General features: G+C 36.7%; 1 protein-coding gene across 3 annotated transcripts in view; it reads left to right on the forward strand.

The window, feature by feature from the left end:
* Atad1 (ATPase family AAA domain containing 1) overlaps positions 1-21,192 on the forward strand; it is a 47,130-nt gene that overhangs the window by 17,719 nt on the left and 8,219 nt on the right. For all 3 annotated transcript variants that reach the window (XM_059258929.1, XM_059258918.1, XM_059258923.1), the window contains 4 exons: positions 2,743-2,943; positions 9,279-9,385; positions 15,898-15,987; positions 19,359-19,409. In XM_059258929.1, the coding sequence (XP_059114912.1) occupies positions 2,743-2,943; positions 9,279-9,385; positions 15,898-15,987; positions 19,359-19,409 (449 nt within the window). The remainder of the gene's footprint in view (positions 1-2,742; positions 2,944-9,278; positions 9,386-15,897; positions 15,988-19,358; positions 19,410-21,192) is intronic.

Here is a 21,192-nt window from a genome sequence, read left to right on the forward strand (position 1 = left end):
TAATTCCAATGATAGCACTCAAACGTACTGTAAGACTTAGGAAGGATCCTGGTCATAAAATGAGACATTGACATCTCCTCACATGCACTTTGTCATAGCTCCATCTACGAGAGGATTATGACACTTTTTTTTTTTAATTTATTTATTCATTATGTATACAGAAGAGGGCGCCAGATCTCATTACAGATGGCTGTGAGCCACCATGTGGTTGCTGGGAATTGAACTCAGGACCTCTGGAATTGCAGTCAGTGTTCTTAACCTCTGAGCCATCTCTCCAGCCCGGATTATGACACTTAAAAGCTTTTATTGCACATTTAATTCTTAGACATTAATAGTTGCATAGTTGAGAATACTAATTGTAATTTGTGATGAGAAATAGTTGGAAAACTTTAATCTGCTAAGAATTAATATAGCTACACCATGGGTGAAATATTCAAAGCGATAAATGTATACTTTGAAGTGAGTCAGATTCTTAAGGTACTGTGTATATTTGTAAAGTGATGGTGTAGCTGAAAGTGTATAAAATACAGGAGCTTTTGTATCAGTACTTTGTTTTAAAAACTCTGAGATTTAATTAACAGATATACAAAAGCTTGCTGCTAGTTAGATTTGCATTCCACTTTAAAATGTGATCCTAAATGTATTTTCAGCATTAAATGAAATGACATTACCTTACTATTCTTTATTGTTTTACGTGGCTACCCCCACATAAAGTGTCAGTAAACATTTTAAGCACCTAAATGACTTAGTTAAACATTGCAAAGAAGAGCCAGGCATGGTGGCACATGCCTGAAGTCTCAGTACTCTGGAGGGCAAGTGTGAGGCCAGTTTGAGCTGTGTACGTGTGTGGCAAAACCTTTCAAAAGAAAAGGTTGCTTGAAAATATTGACAATTACTGATGACAAAGCTTAGAGATCTAAATTTTAAAATAGGCCTTTTAGAAAGCTTAGTTTAAAATGATTAAACTTGGGTTGGTGGATATTATAACTTTAGTCTTAAAAAATGAAAACCAGTGGGAAAAATATGTGTATACTTAAGGAAAAGTTTGAACATTATTTTGAAGTGAAAAAAAATGGTTAAGTTTGTGGAAACAAGTTCTGTCTATCTATCTATCTATCTATCTATCTGCCTGTCTATCCTTTATTTATTTATTTATTTATTTATTTATTTATTTATTTATTTATTTATGTGTATTTATTTATTTATTTGTGTGTGTGTGTGTGTGTGTGTGTATGTATGTGTGTGTGTGTGTATGTATGTATGTGTTTCAGATAGGGTTTCTGTATAGCCCTGGCCGCCCTGGAACTTGCTGGCATAAAAGATGTACACAACCACCACCCAGCCAAAATTTTCATTTAAAAATATTTAAAGTAATTTTTGAAGGGGAAATTCATCATGTTTTTCTCTGGCTTTGAACTTTTTTTTCCTTTTTCCCTTGGCTGTCCTGGAACTCGTTCTGTAGACAAGACAGGCTGGCCTTAAACTCACAGAGATCCTCCTGCCTCTGCCTCCCGAGTGCTGGAATAAAAGGTGTGCACCACCACTTCCCAACTTGCTTTGAGTTTTACTTTTATTATGTTTTGAGACAATATTAAATACTTCCAAAATACTTTCAGTTAATTCTATCATATACCATCTATAGATATTGTCATTTCTAAAATATTATTGTATGAGAAAAATTGAGCTTTAAATTAAATATTTAAGGCTGGATTAAGACAAGCCTGTCTGTAGATAATTTATAATTTTAGTGATGATTCAGAAAATGCTACTTTTAACTGAAAAACAGTAATGATTGCCAAAAAAATTCCTTTTTGGTTTTTTGAGACAGAGTTTCTCTGTGTAGTTTTGGTGTTTGTCCTGGATCTCGCTCTGTAGACCAGGCTAGCCTTGAACTCACAGAGATCTGCCTGCCTCTGCCTCCCAAGTGCTGGGTTTAAAGGAGTGCACCATCGTCGCCTGGCGATTGCCAAAATATTTAAGACCATAAACTGTTAAGATATCTTAATATGTTGAAATAGTAACCACCTAGCCGGGCAGTGGTGGCACAGGCCTTTAATCCCAGCACTCGGGAGGCAGAGGCAGGCGGATCTCTGTGAGTTCGAGGCCAGCCTGGGCTACCAAGTGAGTTCCAGGAAAGGTGCAAAGCTACACAGAGAAACCTTGTCTTGAAAAAACCAAAAAAAAAAAAAAAAATTAACCACCTTATTTTGTATTTAGGGGCAGATTGCTATCAGTAAAGATTATAGGGGGTTACATAGTTTTATACTTTGGAAATGGTACTGACTGATAATTCCTTTTTAGAGAAAAGGCATGTCCTTTTTGTGGAGATGTAAGTCTGTGAGCAATGGCAGAATGTGTCTTGCAGTCTGTTTGGAGGCTGCTGTTACCTAGAGGTTATTCTCAGGGTGCTGTGGTACTCTCGTAGCTTGTAAAGGTGGAAGGCATTGGATGGTTTGATTGGTCAGCCAGTGACCAAGAGGTATGAGTTTGTACTTCAAGATAATAGTTTTTAGGATCTTGACCTGGACCCTTGCATGTGAAAAAGAACTGTGATGCTGTAATCTCCAAATACCTATCCTTGCTGACATTGAACCTAATATAGTCCATTTTTTAAAATACCTTAGAGGAGTTGAATATTGAGAAAATTTTATTGTGTGTGAAATTAGTACTATGTATTATCATGTAAACCAAAGAAACCTCTTATTTTCTTAAGGGTAATAATGAAATGATGTTGATTTTCAGGTGTTCTTCTGTACGGACCTCCAGGCTGTGGGAAAACGTTAATTGCCAAAGCTACAGCCAAAGAAGCAGGCTGTCGATTTATTAACCTTCAGCCTTCGACACTGACTGATAAGTGGTATGGAGAATCTCAGAAACTGGCTGCTGCTGTTTTCTCCCTTGCCATAAAGCTGCAACCTTCCATCATATTTATAGATGAAATAGGTATGCTATTTTCTATGTGAGCATCATATTTTAAAGGTGCTGTGTAGAGAACCAGATTTAATTTTAGTATTTAACTATGTCTGTGATAAACCAAAAGATTTGCTGTTGTTTTTTTTAAGATTTATTTATTCACATATTTTATGTATATGAGTGCTCTGTCTTCATACACACCAGAAAAGGGAATAAGATCCCATTATAGATGGTTGTAAGCCATCATGTGGTTACTGGGAATTGAACTTAGGACCTCTGGAAGAGCAGTTAAGCACTCTTAACTGCTGAGCCATTTTCTAGCCCCAAGGTTTGTTCTTTTTAAAGAATTTGTACGGTTGAGTGTGCCATTGTATACCTATGGAGGTCAGAAGGCAGCTTGGTCGAGTGGTTCCTCCACATTTACACAGGACTGGAGAGATCAAACTCCTGCCACCAGGCTTATGCACTCATAGCTTTTACCTCTGAGCATCTTGCTAGCTTCAAAATATATATTCTAATATGCCATATATAATTTCCATAATAAAATGGACCATAAGCTTGTTTACTCCCTTATCTGATTGCTAGATGTCTTTTCTCAACTTCAAATAGTATGTATATTGTAGACATAAACGTGTGCATATGATTATCTGTAGTTGAAAGTTTTTCTGTGTCTCGCTTGGTCTGCAGCTGCTCAGACCCAAGTAAACACACAGAGGTTTATATTATTTTTAAACTATGGCCATGGCAGGCTTCCTGCTAGCTAGCTCTTATATCTTAAATTAGCCCATTTCTATTAATCTATGTTTTGCCACATTTTCTGTGGCTTTATCTGTATCTTTTGCTTCTTGGGTGGCTGGCTGGCATCTCCTGACTCAGCCTTCCTCTTCCCAGAATTCTCCTTTTCAGCTTATCCTGCCTATACTTCCTGCCTGGCTACTGGCCAATCAGCATTTTATTTATCAACCAATCAGAGCAACACATTCACAGCATACAGAGCACCATCACCCATCAATTATCTATGGTAAATACCTAGATGCTGAATATCCTTTAATGTAGGGATTACTTGCTCTTGAAAATGCTACACACCCACACACCAAAAAAGAAAAATGTTGTACTAATCTGGGAGAGGTGGGGTGTTTTCCTGCACTCCCAGCACTGGAAAGGCTAATAAAAGAATCAAGAGTTCCAGGCCAATGGTTGGGAATGAAGTTCAGTTGGTAGAATGCTTACCTAGCTTGCATTAAAGCTTGGGGCAGTCCCAACGTCATAAATATAAACTGGGCCTGTTGGCACACACCTGTGATTCTAGCATTTTAGAGACAGACTTGAGGATTAAAAGTTCAATGTCTTTTGTAGCCACTACATAGTGAGTTCAAGGCCAAGCTGGTCTCAATGAGACTCTGTCACAAAACAAAACAAAATGGAGGTGAAAAAAGAAATTGTCTTTTTTAATTGCATATATTTGAGTAGGAATTTAATTTTACTCTTGCATTTGGGTAGGTAACATAAAAAAAAAATTCTACATTTTAAGTCCTGGATTTTAGTTGACTCTAAATTTTTTGGCTCATCTATATTTTTGTTCTTGGTAGAATATATTATAAGGGCTGTAGAGATGGCCCACTGGTTAAGAGCACTTGCTACTCCTTAAGAGGACCTGAGTTTGGTTCCCAGCCCCCACCCATGTTAGGTGGCTTACAAATGTGTGTAACTCCAGATACAGGGAATCCAGCACCCTCTTCTAGCCCTTGTAGGTACCCAAACATGTGTCATATACACATACAGATACACATAAATAAAAAAACACAAGTAAATGTTAAAATTTTTTAATTAAAATCACCCCCCCCCCCCCCATCCCAGGATTTCTCTGTGTAACAGCCTTTGATATCCTAGAACTCACTTTGTAGACCAGGCTGGCCTCAAACTGCATCTGCCTCCTGAGTGTTGGGATTAGGCGTGTGCCACCACCCCCTAAAATATATTTTTATATTGTTTAATTATTAGGGTTTTTTACATGTGACTTATTATTGCTAAATTATGCAATTTTATGTAGTATGATAGGCTAAATAAAACCAGAGAAGTTCAAGGATTTGGTTTAGTGGTTGAGTGCTTACCTCGCATATGCAAAGCTCTATATTCAGTTTCTAGTACTGAAAAACAAAACAAAATTAAAACTAGTTAAAAAAAGAAAAAGCTGGAGAGTTGGCTTAGCTGTTAAGAGTGGTTGCAGGCCAGGTGTAGAGGTGCACACCTTTAATCCCAGGACCCAGAAGGCAGAGGCAGTTGGAACACTATCAGTTTGAGGCCAACCTGGTCTGCACAGCAAGTTCCAGGATAGCCAGGGCTGTTAACAGAGAAACCCTGTCTCAAAAAAAAAAAAAAAAAAAAAAAAAAAAAAAAAAAAAAGAGAGAGGACCTAGCAGGCACCTTGGATATAATTTTAATTCCAGGGGGTCTGATGAACTCTACTGGCATCTGCAGGCACTCCTAGTCTCTCTCTGTCTCTCATTTACTCTCTGTCCCACACATACTCTTAAGACTAAATCTTTTCGGGCTGGAGAGATGGCTCAGCAGTTAAGAGCACTGGTGTGCTTCCAGAGGTCCTGAGTTCAATTCCCAGCATCCATATGGTGGCTTACAACCATCTGGTGAGATCTGGTGCCCTCTTCTGGCCTGCAGTCATACATGCAGGCAAAACACTGTATACATAATAAATAAATAAATCTTAAAAAAAAATAAATCTTTTCAAATAAAAAAATGCATGTATAAAGAGAGAAGGTGCCCAATACATTTTTTTATTACTTACTTGCCCTGTGTATTTGTTCATATATGTTTACTCTTTCAACTCATTTTGAGTTTTTGGTGTATATCTTCATTGAACAAAAAAGCTTATAGCTAGATTTTTTTAAACTTTAAAACACAACTCCCCTTTTAGCTGGAAAGTATCTAATTTATATTTATTATGAAAACTAATACAGTCACATTTATTTCCAGTTTGTAATCATTATGAAAGCTGATGTAGTCAACATTCATTTCTGTTACATAATTTTGTCCTTTTTGTTTACCAGTTTGGTGGATAACCTACCCCTTTAGAATTTTCCTTTCCCTTCTATGCATTTGAAGCTATCTATTCTTTTTCTTCTATTGAAACAATTTATATACCTACTTACCTTTAAAAAAGCCTAAAGCTGGGAGGTGGTGGCGCACGCCTTTAATCCCAGCACTCAGGAGGCAGAGCCAGGCGGATCTCTGTGAGTTTGAGGCCAGCCTGGTCTACAGACAGCTCCAGGACAGGCACCAAAACTACACAGAGAAACCCTGTCTCGAAAAACCAAAAAAAAAAAGCCTAAAGCTTCCCAGGCATGGTGGCTGATACCAGTAATCCCAGTACTTAAACTGAGAATGGGTTTGTGTGCATTCAAGGCCATCTTGGGCTACATGTAGAATGCGACTCTGCCTTAAAAAAACAAATCCAAAATCTTATTTATGCACATACACACATTCATGCTTAATTACCATCTACAGAACTTCTTGGGTCAAGTGTTCAGATCTTGCCTCCTTTTAAATTAAATTTGTTAGCTTAGTTTTGGATTTTAAGTGCTGGCTTTATGTTTGAATTGAAGTCTGTCAGGTATATGTTTTGCAGATACTTTTCTCAGTCTATAGCTTTTCTTTCTATTCTCTTAACAGTATCCTTTTGTAGAGTAAACTTTCTAATTTCAATAAATTAAATCTTTTTTTTAAGAGATTATGCTTTTGGATTTTATGTAAAAGTTATCACCAAAATTAATGTCACATGTCGACTTTTCCTATATTGCTAGTTTTGGGCTTAGGAGTCAGACATCAGCTCTTGAGTATGCTAGGCAAATGCTCTTTTTCTAGACTATAGCCTAGCCTTTGTGTATTTGACATACGGTTGTCCTGTTGTTGAAACATGATTTGTCAGGTACACATTAACTTCCTTAAAAAATACTTTATCCAAGCTGAGTGTAGTGGTACATGCCTGTGGTCCTAGCACTTGAGAGGTTCAAGGACGTCTTCAGGTACATAGCAAGTTCCATGCCAACCTGGGCTTTTGTAAGAGTGTACCTTAGAAGCATATATGTCGTACCTTTTTTCTCTTCCCATATTCTTCCCTCCCCTTCTTGCTCTTCTGTGATAGATTCTCTCTGAAACTCAATCAAATGATCCTCCTGCCTTAGCCTAATAAGTGCTAGGATTACAGGCATGAGCCACCATACCCTGATCATCCAGTGTTTCTGTTAGTATTTGCAGTCTTTTTCTATCTTGCTACTATTCCAAATCATTGTTATTTAGTTGTGTCTTTTGTAAGCAGCATATAGTTTCTAGTCTATTTATATTGAATGTTAATTACTGATGTAGTTGTGTTTATGAAACATTGTGGGGGTTTTCATAATATTTTAAATAGTTATCTTGCAAATACTGCTTCTTGATAGTGGAGATAATTAAGAAAGGTTAAATTAAGTGAATTTATAATGTTTATCTTCAAAAAGTAACTGACTAAACTTTATCCAGTATAGACGTTAGTCTGATACATATATATTATATTCCTATATTCCTATAATAGGAAACTTTATATAAAATTACAACTGTTTAAGAACATCCAGAATATATATATGAAGGACTATCTTGTCATAGTGATATGTAGTTTCTGGAATTACTTTTTTTGTTGTTGATTTGGTTTTGAAATGGTCTCAAAGATATGGGAGCCCTGTATCTTAGGCTATCCTGGAACTCACCGTAGAGATTCAAGACTGACCTTGAAAGTTACCATTCTGTTGCCTTAGTCTCTCATATGCTAGACTTAAAGGCATACACTACCATGCCTTGTTGTCTTGGAATTATTTTCTTTTAAGCTTGGACTAATATATTGTAACACAATTTTATGTCATTTTCAAACACAATTGGTAAACTATGAGCTGTTGATTCAAGGCAGAGAGACCTGATAGTTAATTAGTAATGCCAGTGACTTATATGGCTAAACAAAGCACTTGAAATGGGAATTGTGCTAGAAAATACAAGACTTACTTTTACTATTGATTTTTTTCCCCCTTCTTAGGACTTTTCAGTCTTTTTGTGTTCAGAAAGAAACTTTTCTATTTATTTTTTATTATTTCCATTTATTTATTTATTTCCATTTATTTATTTATTTCCATTCATTCATACATTTATTTATTTATTTATTTATTTATTTATTTATTTATTTATTTATTTTCCTTCTAGCTTTTGGAGGTGATTTTACTCTGTATCCCTTGATGACCCAGAAGTCACAGTGGAGCGTGGAGCGCAGACTGGCCTCCAGCTCTCAATCCTCTTGTCTTGCTTCTTGAGTGCTAGGATCACATGAGTGAACCACCATATCCAATTGTTCTCCTCCTTTGAAGAAAGCGTTTTAGCCGAGCATGGTGGTTCACGCCTTTGATCCCAGCATTCAGGAGGTAGAGTCAGGCAGATAGATCTCTGAGTCTGTAGCCAGCCTGGTCTACAGAGTGAGTTCCAGGACAGCCAGAGCTACACAGAGAAACTGTCTCAAAAACAACCAAAATAAGAAAAAAGAAAAGGAAAAAAACGAAGACATGTTGTGAAATGGTCTGTATTTGAAGGCAGAAAATAATTCCCCCCCCCCCCCCTTTGGTTTTTTGAGACAGGGTTTCTCTGTGTAATTGTAGTGCCTCCTAAATCTTGCTCTGTAGACCAGGCTGGTCTCGAACTCACAGAGATCCACCTGGCTCTGCCTCCCAAGTGCTGGGATTAAAGAGAAAATTTTAAAGGGAATGTTAAATTGTCTTTAAAGGCAAGCATCTCTGAGAAGCAAAGGCTCTACATTTTGTTTACTTAAGGCTTTTTGTCAAGTATACACATACACATATGCGAGCACATGTGTTTAAACCATTTTCTGTTTTCATTTTTTCTCCCTTAATAGTATCTTAGGCATGTTTTCTTTTTGTGTATTACCAAGAGAGTATGAGGAGGGAGGAGTGTATGATAGCGTAATTAAGAACATAAAGGGTTCAGGTAATTAAAAGGTAGAGCCCCATACCTAGGCTCTCTCCCAATACTCTCTACTTAGCTCCTGTCCAGCCTCTCATATTAGAACCTTTTTAAAAAATCTCTTCTGTATATTGACATGCATGTATTTTTGGGATAGAAAGATTATGAACTGATTGTGCTTAAGAATTTACCAGGATTGTTTTTTTTTTTAATCAGGATAATACCTGAAACAGCCTAAATAATCCCCAGCCCTCTTCCTTGTGTTATGAAGTTGACAGCTTTTTAAAAATTTTAAACTATACCATGGATAAATAATCCATCATTACTTACTAAGCTTAAGGACCTTTTTCTTTTAGACTCCTTTCTACGAAACCGTTCAAGTTCTGACCATGAAGCTACAGCCATGATGAAAGCTCAGTTTATGAGCCTCTGGGATGGACTGGATACTGATCACAGCTGCCAGGTATTTGAACAGATTCTTCCCTAAACGTGAATGGTTTTGTTTTCAATAGGGAATTTGCTGGGGTGTTTATAGCACTTTTTTTTTTTTTCCCTGGTTTTTTTTTTTCGAGACAGGGTTTCTCTGTGTAGCTTTGCGCCTTTCCTGGAACTCACTTGGTAGCCCAGGCTGGCCTTGAACTCACAAAGATCCGCCTGCCTCTGCCTCCCAAGTGCTGGGATTAAAGGCGTGCGCCACCACCGCCCGGCTTGTTTATAGCACTTTTATACAAAAGTCTTTTTCATTATTTTTACACTTAGTGTTAAGTAATAAGGATCCAGAAGAACATGATTTTTATGAACTTCACCCATCTTAATGCTTGCCAGCAGGTTTCTATAATTAGAGGAGCTCACATGCCCTGTAGAGTTGCTGCTGTGTGACTCTGAACCCCAGAGTACATAGAATCAAAAGTGATTTGTATTTGCCTCTATAGTGTTCCATTAATGGTCATAATCAAAAATAATGCTCTATGTGTAGAGTAGATTCCTGGAAGAGGAGAATACAAAATTAAAAGGAAAAGAAATGAGACTTCACAAGTAGTCTTAACCCTTTTATATTGCAAATATAAGCCAGGCTTAACTTGGGTAATTTCTGGTAAAGGTGTATGTGAAACAAAATACTGTAATCTTATCCCCTGGAGCCACCCATGTGTTCAGTCCCGAATGTGGCTATGGACTAAGACTTCCTCCCCACTAATCAAGACAAAACCAGCCGTGCACATTGGCCTCCACCTGTAGTCCTAGCTACACAGGACGCCGGGAGTGAGGCCGGGAGTGAAAGTTTATGGCCAACCGGAGCAACAACATGGTGAGACTCCATTTCCCACAAAACCTGGAAGTTTTGTAACTATAGCCAGTCAGATAATTTATTTTGCTTCTACATTTCTCCCATAAATACTGACTTCTGACAGATTCACTACCAAAATACTGAATATTTTTAATTTGGTGTTCTTAGTTAATCTTTTTCTTTTTCCATGAAAGAAAATCTTTAAAAAAATTTTTTTTGGAAATGATTTATTGTTATTTTACGTGCATTGGTGTTTTGCCTGCATGTGTGCCTGTGCGGAGGTGTCAGATCCCCTGGGACTGACTGGAGTTACAGTCCATTGTGAGCTGCCTTGTGAGTGCTGGGAATCGAACCTGGGTCTTCTAGAAGAGAAGGTAGTGCTTTTAACTGCTGAGCCGTCTCTCCAGCCGCTAATAAACTATTCTTAAAAAACAAATTACAACATTGGGAGAGGAGAGATAGTTTAGAAAGTATGAATACAGGCTCTTCTTGCAGAGGACTGAGGTTCAGTTCCCAGCACCCATGTTATACCACATATAACTCCAGTTCAGAGGATTCAATAGGCATGCAAAGCAGTGCACATAAATACATTTAGGCAAACATTCATACACATAAAGTAAGTCTAAAATAAATATTTTTTTAAATGACAGCAATTGAGTTAATGATCATTGTTGTCTACCTGTAATTCCAGCATTGGGAAGGTAGGAACAGGAGGATTTCAGAAGTCTCTTCCTAGCCTGGGTTACATGGTGAGGTGAGATCTTGCTTAAAAAAAAAAAAAATGTTGGCTGGTATAGTACTACAAGCTTGTTATTCCGATGTTTATGAAACTGAGGAGCGAGATCCTCAGTTGCAGACCAGCCTGTGGTATACAGTGAGGCCTATCTGGAAAATCAAGGACTAGGGATGTAATTTAGTGTTTACCTAGCAGGCCCTGAGTTCAATCCCCATCACTGCAATGCAAAAATAAAAAGAGCAAGTGAAATCTCACCGACTTTGAGGGCTTTGTATGTGATAAAATACTAATAAATTGCCTACATGCTAGATACAAGTGCAGTGGAAGGGAGAAAACTGCTGTCAAGTCAGGATGACAAACCTTTGTCATCTAGGCTGGCTTTGAACTTTAAATCGTCCTGCCTTTGTTTCCCAAGGGCAGGAATTACAGGCACATGCCACATTTTTTTTCTTTCATTACAAACACATTCAAGAGTTATCCATGTTACTTGGCTGCAAATTATGAAGTCTCAGGAGTTGTGTGTTTCTATGTATATGTGTTTTTGTTTAAATTAAAAAATACTTAGTATGAGAAAGGGAGGGTATTCATGCTGCAGCATGCATGTAGAGGTCAGAGGACAATTTTCAGGAGTCGGTTCTTTCTACTGTGTAGGTACGCAGGATTCTAACTCAGGCTTGGTGACAAATGTCCTCACTGCTGAACCGTTTCCCTGGCTCTGCACATGTGTTTGCTACCTATGAGTCAAGACCTGTTTCTACTGGATGGCTTTTCAAACACTTCAGCGTTTTTCTCATGAGTCCTGGCCTGATTTGTCTGATGTGCACTTCAAGACAAATCTCTGTCACCCGCCAGTCCCACAGCCGCTCAGACCCAACCAAGTAAACACAGAGACTTATATTGCTTACAAACTGTATAGCTGTAGCAGGCTTCTTGCTAACTGTTCTTATATCTTAAATTAGTCCATTTCTATAAATCTATACCTTGCCACATGGCTCGTGGCTTACCGACATCTTCACATGCTGCTTGTCATGGCGGCAGCTGGCAGTGTTTCTCTGACTCAGCCTTCCACTTCCTAGAATTATTCTCCTCCTTGTCCCGCCTATACTTCCTCTTGCCTGACTACTGGCCAATCAGTGTTTTATTTACTAACCAATCAGAGCAAAACATTTGCCATACAGAACATCCCACAGCACCTAAGAATCTCTTAATTTCACCCTACTACCATAAATTAGAAGTCAGAACCATATCATTCTCAGGAAAATGAAATCACATGTCCTCCTCTTTCATCACCTCTTTGAAATATAGTTTGATGAAGGGAACAGCCTTTAGTATAATGGTTAGAGAAGAAATAACACCATAAATGTGGGTAATAGTTATGGAAACATTTTCTATTAATAATTGGCTCTAATGAATGTATAAGATTGGCCTAGGCCAGTGGTGCATGCCTATAATCTCAGCATTTAGAAGGGTGAAGTAAGAATCACTACAGTTTGATGCCTGCCTGATTTACTTCATGAGTTCAGGTCAGTCATATCTCCATAGTAAGACCCTATCTTAAAAATAAGCTGGGCATGGTGGCACATGCCTTTAACCCCAGTTTTTGGGAGGCTGAGGCAGGTGGATCTTTATGAGTTAGAAGCCAAGCCTGTCTATATAGTGAGCTCCAGGTCAGCAAAGGCTACAGAGAGACCCCATCTCAGAAATTAAAAGTGTAAGATTGATTAATGGAAATACCTTATAAGCTGCCCCAAATTAGTTTTTCTAAATAGTGATGTTTAATGTGTTTGAATGTTGGGTGGTTAGGTCATGTCAGAGATGTGTGAAGATTATACCTTTTCAGAGTTCGGTGTTCAGGCCTCTAGAGCAGAAGACACAGGCAGTTGAGGAGTCTCCAGGGATGTTTCATCCGAGTTCCTCAGCTCGGGGTGGTTCTGGTGTGGAATTTTAGTTGGTTAGAAAACCACAATTCTCTTTTTACAAGTAGCAGTTGCTGTTTTCATTAAGGATGTGTTTGGTTTGAGGAGAGAAATGAAGATGTTCCTTTTTTCTTTTTTTATCGTATATTGAAAGAGTTAAATTTATATTTATAATCTTGAATAAGAGTTTTAGATATATTCTACTTTTTCATGAACCAGTTAGCTTTTCTTTCAGATTACCTTTTCAGTGACTATTGATAGTGCTCAGACCTTAGGTAGCTTTCTTACAAACTTGGTCACAAAAGAAACAAAAATAGTAAATAATTGTTGAAGCCTGTTGTCACACCTGGGCACCTTAGCAACGAATGACACAGTCTTCCTCTTGGAGAAGTGAGACATAAAGAATAATAGTGTTTTTAATATCTCCATCAATTAAGATTTGAAGCATAAATTTAGATCTGCTCATTTTCAATGTGAAATAATAAAATTATTTCCATACTTTGAGCTTTGTTTTTAATTTAACAACCATTCTTTAATTTTGTTCTTAAATGCTAAAAATTTTCATGTTTCTGAATTTGAGTTTTAACTTAATTATTTAACTCATAACTTATTTGATACATGTATAAGTGCTCTTAAAAAGCACTCCTTAATATTTTAAACAAACGCCGGGTGGTGGTGGCACACGCCTTTAATCCCAGCACTTGGGAGGCAGAGGCAGGCGGATCTTTGTGAGTTTGAGGCCAGCTTGGTCTACAGAGCGAGATCCAGGAAAGGCGCAAAGCTACACAGAGAAACCCTGTCTCAAAAAACCAAAAAAAAAAAAAAAAAAAAAAAAAAAAAAAAAAAATTTAAACAAACTACAAATAGTTTTAGTTTTTATCATGAATTCCTTATTATGCACATTTATTAGGTTATTTTATCTAGATTCATTTCAATTCCTTGATTTTGTTTCTAGTACTTCACCTTTCATACTGAAATCTTTACTTTGTTTTAGGCTTTTTTGTTTACCTGGAATTTATCTTAAAATATAGCTTCTTTAGCTCACTTTTCAATATTTTGTTTTTGTTTCTTCTTTTTAGAACATTGCCTTAGATAAACAAGGTTCCTTTTGTGGTTTTTTTTTTTTTTTTGCAGTTTTCAACAAGCATTGTTCAATATTAGTTCACATTCCTCCTAATAGCATATCAAAACATCCTTCTATATTTTAAATGAGGCAGGGTCTCACTGTGTAGCCCTGATTGGTCTGGAGCTCACTAGGTAGACCAGCCTGGCCTTGACTTTGGAGATCTTCTTGCCTTTGTCTCCTAAGTGATGGGGTCAAAGCACTCAGGAGACCATGACCAGCTCTTTGTGTTTTTTCCTTATTCTGTTATTAGCTCATTAAGTCACTTTTAAGTTTTCTTTTATATTTGGTAAACATTTGAATTTTTTTCAGTCACTTTACTAAATAAATTGTAGGAAATCAAAGGAAAATGAACATGGGGATTAAGACCACTTGATCTTTACACAGAATTGCTCAATGTTGTGGAACTTTAATGTGTACTTGTAGTTACATGTTCCTCCCTCTAGGTGGCAGACTTGGCTAATTAATAATAATTTTGCTCTGATTTTTGAGTATCATTAAATGTAAAGAGAAAAATAGATAAAATTTGATAGATATTTTAAAAACTTGCTCTAGAGTTATTTGAGAAATCTAAAACTGTCAGACAGAAATAAAGTAAGGCTAAGTAAATATACTCCTATATAATAATAACAAATTAATTTTGTATCGTAGGTCTATGCTGTCATTAGGTTATTGATATCTTTAAGAAATTTTCACCAGTTGTGATGGTGTATGCTTTTTATACAAGCCCTGGGGAGCAGAGGCAGGCAGATCCTCTGTGAGTTTGAGGCTAGTCTACATAGTGAGTTCCAGGACAGCCAGAGCTATATAATGACACCTTGCTGCAAAAAAGCAAAAAAGAAAGAAAGAAATTTTTTTATTTGAATATCTTTGTCTTTAATTCTATTGTGTTTTCATTTCTGCATCTTTTATAAGTATACACAGAAGTTAGTAGGGCCACCATTGTATTTTTCCTTTTGTTTTTAAAATTCAATCTCCCTCCCTCTCCCATTCTTCATTTGTCTCTTTCAGGGTTCTGGGGATTGATCACAGAGCCTCACACATGCTAGGCGAGCATTCTACTACTAAGTTGTCCCAGAGCCCCCTGCCCAGCAATTTGATGTTTTCTTTTACACCCAGCTTTTGTTTGAAACTTCAAACAAAAATTCTATACAGTTCTTAAATTTAGCTTAACACCCACAGAGCCGGTAGTACAGTGAGATGATGATGTGAAACGTAGAAGAAAAAGCAACTGATATATATTACTGCCATCAGAATCTTCATACTTATGGGGAAATGGTTGTTTCATAACGTTATGAAAGGACTTACAGGGACTCTGCCACTCACATTCCCAAGATGTATTGGAACCATATTTTATAAAATACAAATCATTTTAACATTTTTATAATACTTGTATATATATGTATAGGTACTCATTGACCATATTTTATGAAATACAAGCATTTTTAAAAACTACACTTCTTCAATAATGGTTCTTATAACTAAAGAGTAGATATTTTAGTAGACATCAAGTGTGTTTCACTAGTCTGTCCAGATACGCCGTTGTTTGATTTTTCTTTTTTTTTTTTTTTTTTTTTTTTGGTTTTTCGAGACAGGGTTTCTCTGTGTAGCTTTGCGCCTTTCCTGGAACTCACTTGGTAGTCCAGGCTGGCCTCGAACTCACAGAGATCCGCCTGGCTCTGCCTCCCGAGTGCTGGGATTAAAGGCGTGCGCCACCACCGCCCGGCTGATTTTTCTTTTTAAATATATGATTAACTTCAGTTTTACTTATAAACATTTGACTAATGCTGGGTTACAGTGAGATTTCTCTTAAAAAGATTAGTTTAAAAGCTATTTCTAAGTCTTAATGATAAGGACCTCAGAGAATATTTATTGTTGATAGAGTTTAATGCCTTGTTTATCTTTATATGTTTAGGTCATAGTGATGGGAGCTACCAATCGCCCTCAAGACCTTGACTCGGCTATAATGAGAAGAATGCCTACAAGGTTTCATATCAACCAGCCTGTAAGTAGTTTTAATTATATTTTGTAAAGGGAAATAGTTGCCTTTTAAGTTGCTTTTTAAGAAGAATTGTTTTGTTTCTTTGGATTTATTTATGAAAAAGAGAGGTATAAGAAACTCCACTAGGCTGTGCCCTTTCTGACTCTTTTTCTTTAAATAAGATCAGTGCATTTGCTCTTTCCCCAAGAAGATAATTAACTTGAAATTGCCTGCATACTTTATTTAGTAGTTTACCTTAGGAAAACACAGAAGAAAATAGAATTGAAGGTTTAGAAGAACAGAGTTGAATTTGGGAACTAGAGGTTAAAGGACCGTTGTTTTCTGAATACCTAGCCTGAAGAACAACAACTGCGATTTATTATTAACAGTTAGTTGGAGCTTCTCTCTGACGGATAATGATTCCGGAACCACTGTGCTGTGCTCTAGCTAAGGAAGGTAAAGTGTGGATGGCATTCCACGTTTACTACTTTGGTTTGGTTTTGAGACTAGAGTTTAACTCTGTGACTTGAAACTCAGGGCAGTCCTCCTGCTGCCTCACTTTCCAAAGTTCTGATGTACAGGAATGAACTACTACACCTTTGTTCATTGCTGTCTTTTTCTAGCATTCTTTTTTGTTAAGATGTACCCTCAAGTAGGTTGTTAGAACTTCTCAACACCCTACAGTTTCTATAGGAAATCATATAATTGTGACTTTAGTCAGCTTTTTTTTTGTTTTTGTTTTTGTTTTTCCACACAGGGTTTCTCTATGTAGTTTTGGTGCCTGTCCTGGATCTCCCTCTGTAGACCAGGCTGGCCTCAAACTCACAGAGATCCACCTGGCTTTGCCTCTTGAGTGCTGGGATTAAAGGCATGTGCCGCCACCACCTGGCTTTAGTCAGCTTTTTTATTGAAAACACTAGGTTCTCATGGTAGAAGATGTGTTCCATATCAGCAGCATATTGTATTTATAGGCACTTAGGGAAAATTAGGTAGTTATTCCTTTCAGATTTTGTAATGAAAGTATTCTAACTTCATTTATAATCTTAGAATTTTTCGCCAAACTCCATTATAATCTTTAGCTAGATCATTTGTCCCACTTATATTCTGTAAGTGATCAGATTCAGGTGATCCAGTGAAAATAGGCTCCTAAAAGTTGAAGGTTGTGGGCTCTGTAAAATTACTGATAAGCCACGTGCTATAGCCAGCACGTCTGGTTCTTCTGAGGATATATACAATCATTCCATTTGCAAATTGCCTGATAAATCAATGAAATCTTAAAGATATAGAAAACTAATAATTATGTTTACTGTAACTAGTGCTTACTGAGTGTTAATGTATGTCAGACACTTGCTGGGCTCCAGTGATGGAAGACAACTCTTGTCCTCAGAGAACTGTGTTACAGGGGAGGCAGACTCATAAGTAAATAATGTAAAATGTGCTTTCAAGGTATGGATCCAGAGCTGTGTGAGTCTGAAATGATAACGAAAGCTAACTGTTCTCTGGAGTTAGTGGGATTTACACAAACTTGTTGGGCCTTAAGGATATAGGAATGTTAGAGGTAAATGAGACAAGCAAAGCCTTCCTGTCAGTGAGCAAAGTTAAGGACGTATGGAAGTAGGTTAGTGGGTGGGTTTGTAGTTCCCTTAGGGCACTGAAGAAAACTGATGGATGTAAGTTGGGAAAGGTAGACTGTGGCTGTTTAGATGGACTTTGTGTACATTCTCTAGTTTTTCAAGCAAGATATTAGACTAATATAAAGAACATTTGTTTATATGATTCTGAATGCCAAAATTAGTGATCTGTATCGGAAATTCAGTTGTAGGACTGACAGGATGGCTCAGTGGTTAAAGGCACTGGCAACCAAACCTGAAGACACAGTTTGGGGGACCTATGTAGTAGAAGGAGAAAACACATTATACAAAGCTGTCATCTGACCTCCATGTGTACTTCTCCCCAAAATGAATGTGTTTTTAAAAAAAGTTAAAAAAATTAAAAATTGAAATGTAATTCTAAATATAGCTAAGGGTTTTGATGTGCCTGTTGTATAAAAATAGGATACAATACAGAAGTAGTGTTTATTAAAACTGTCAATGTAATATGGTGTGCATTATCAGAATTAATTACAGCAGGTTTCATCAGATTTGTTAGAGATTTATATACTGGTAATATACAAACTGGAATTTTGTCATTGTTCATTTTCAATTACTACACCTGAGAGGGGAATTCTTTCTTGTGTTAGCTACAGTGTCAAAGAATATTATTAAGCTTACCTTAAAATTCCTCTCCAAACAAAATACTTATTAATTAAAAGGTAGTTGTTGATGATTATATAATAAAACAAACTAACCTTTCTGTTAGATACACAAGTTATGGCAACAGCAGAATTTCATTTTGCTTATCAAGTGATTTTATAATGAGTTCAAAATATTTTCTTAACGTTAATGAGAATGAACTTAGCTATAACAAATTTAAAATCCATCTATTTTTATGTAAGGTATCCCTTCCTTTGTTTATTATGATTTCTATAAAGTATTCCTTATTTCATTTATTGTTGTTTAGATAGGTTCTCATGTAGCCCAGGCTGGCCTTGACTTCACAGTGTAGTTGAGGATGATTGGAAGTCTTTATCCTCCTTTCCCCACCTTCCAAGTGCTTGTATTAGAGGTGTGCTCTAGCACAACCAGCTTTATGTCATTTTATAAAATGAGTTAAGTATAGTTTCTGTTCTGATGTGAAAATATGATGTATCACTGAAGGAAATCATTAACATTTACATCCTAATATTAGTGAGCACAGAAGTTTTTATTGAAGTGGAGGAACCAAGACAGTATTATCATGTCTTCCAATTATTAATGGAAGGACACATGTATGAAATGCCATGATATAGTTACTTTGTATGCTAATTTTTAAAACAAAGAAAAGCCTTAATTAAAAATTAACTAAAAGGTGTTTTTTGATGATGAACTTTCATAAATTTAATAAAGGAAAAAATGAAGACTATAGGACTGTATAGGAAAAGCTGACATGGTCATACATGCTGTAGTCTCAGCATGTGTGGGATAGAGGCAAAAAAATCGCCACAGGCTGAGTCCAGCCTGGTCTACATAGTAAGTTCCAGTAAGGCATACTCTGTGTCAGAAAAATGGGAAAGACATTGTTATTTTAATATTTTTTTAACTCAATAAATACTGAGTGTATTTGCCAGACATGAATGAGAAACAGAATCCATTGGACTAACTCAGATGTTACTGTAGAGCGTTGTATGATACATTGCTTTAACCTCTACCAGCTTATCATTTCCTATCAGTTATTATCTAAAAACTTACAAAGGAAAAACAAAAATTAGTTGGCCAGTAGGTTTTTTAAATGCTAATTGGAAAATTTCTTGGTTTTAGGCTCTAAAACAAAGAGAAGCAATCTTGAAACTCATCCTGAAAAATGAAAATGTAAGTAGAGAATTATGATTTATTCTCATCCTATGTTTTTGTTTGTAAGGTTATTTTAGAAAGAAATGAAGAAGGTACCTGAGAATAATGTAGCTTTACACTTCACCTAAATTATTGATAAATTCTGCACTGTTAATGTAACTCAATAAATATGATATATTTGAAGTAGTTTTTTAAAGAGTAGTGTGTTTACAGATTAAAATGCTGTGGTATTTTTCACAACATTTTATGCTTATGTAAGAATATGTTTTAAAGAAGTTTTCCATTTTGTTTCTTGTTTTTACTTTATTGCTGTATTTTTATTTCTGTTTTCCATTTTGTTTCTTGTTTTTACTTTATTGCCCTTCCTTCCTTCCTTCCTTCCTTCCTTCCTTCCTTCCTTCCTTCCTTCCATTCATTCATTCATTCATTCATTTATTTTTTGAGACAGGGTTTCTCTGTGCAGCAGTCCTGGCTGTACTGGAACTCACTCTGTAGATCAGGCTAGCCTCGAATTCACAGAGATCCTCCTGCCTCTGCTTTCTGGCTTTGTCTTAAGTTTTTAAATCTTTGATATATTTGGAATTTATGTGGATTTTAAACTATAATGTTGCTCTACCATTTTTCTGAGTGGATGCTTAGCTATCCCAATGCCAGTGACTGAGCATGTGGCTTTCCCTTAGTGGAGTCTGTTAAGAAAACCTAGACTTTTTATATTCCTGGACCCTTTGTTCCCCCCTCAAGTTATAATCAGAATCAAACCTTTGACTTTTTTAGGTCTGAATATAAGCCAGATTATAATCTTGAATGATTTATATAAAATAATAATTGTAAGCCATATAATAACCTTTTTGGTTCTGTATAAAGAAAGTTAAATGTCTTATCTTACTGTAGAATCATTTTAGTTAATGAATCTATCAGTTGATAACTCTGGGCCCATTTTCTTGGTATATCAATGGGCATTATAGTTAGCCAGTTTGACTCCCCTGTGTTAGGGAGTTTTCCTTTGACTTGGCCTATTTATCTTGTTTTGGGAGCAGGGATGATGTATTCTCTTCTATAGCTGCTTCAAGCTGAATCATGATGTAGTTAGTCAGGGCCCAGGAAGGCTAAAAAAGGCTAGTCACAGGTAAGGAGGGAATTTAGGCAATGGGGCATTTATCAGAAGCATCTGATTTGACCCAGCTGGAGACAAGGAGCATTCATATTGGCTGGGCTGGTCCACGTCAGCTCTTAGCAAGTCCAGAGCAGTATAGTCAGCAGCTGAAGCTTGGAGTGTCTTGTCAGCCAAGTGGAAACCTGTTGAGACAATTTTCAACTAGGAACAGAAGTTAAAATTTATGAACTTATTTGGAACCCTTAGGCCCATGTCCTTAGTAATTGGGAATAGCAAGAGTCCCAAGACCAAGAGAGAGAAAAAAAATACCATCTTTAGGAATAAGCTGTACTTATCTGGGGTCCTTCCAACCTCTGTGAAGTGGATCCCGGTTTTACGACTCTTTTAATCCTCTGAGGCCTACACAAACGATCTTACAAAAATGACATAAAAGTTTTAGATACATTAGTATTACCAATCTGTACTAAAATCCATATCATAAAATTATAAGCTTAAGAGATGAAAACTGACAATCATCAGCTCTAAGGGTTAACTGCTAACAATGGCTGTCTGCTTTACAGCCAGTTCCTCTGTCAACAGCCAGGGGTTAACTTTTAACCCCCTTGTCCCTTATAGCCAACAACTACCTAGACCAAAGTTAACTTTTATAGTTGTTTCTACGTGACTCCTAGCATGCACCCCATGCTT

The sequence above is a fragment of the Peromyscus eremicus genome, chromosome 1 (assembly GCF_949786415.1).
Source record: "Peromyscus eremicus chromosome 1, PerEre_H2_v1, whole genome shotgun sequence".
Classification (NCBI taxonomy): domain Eukaryota; kingdom Metazoa; phylum Chordata; class Mammalia; order Rodentia; family Cricetidae; genus Peromyscus; species Peromyscus eremicus.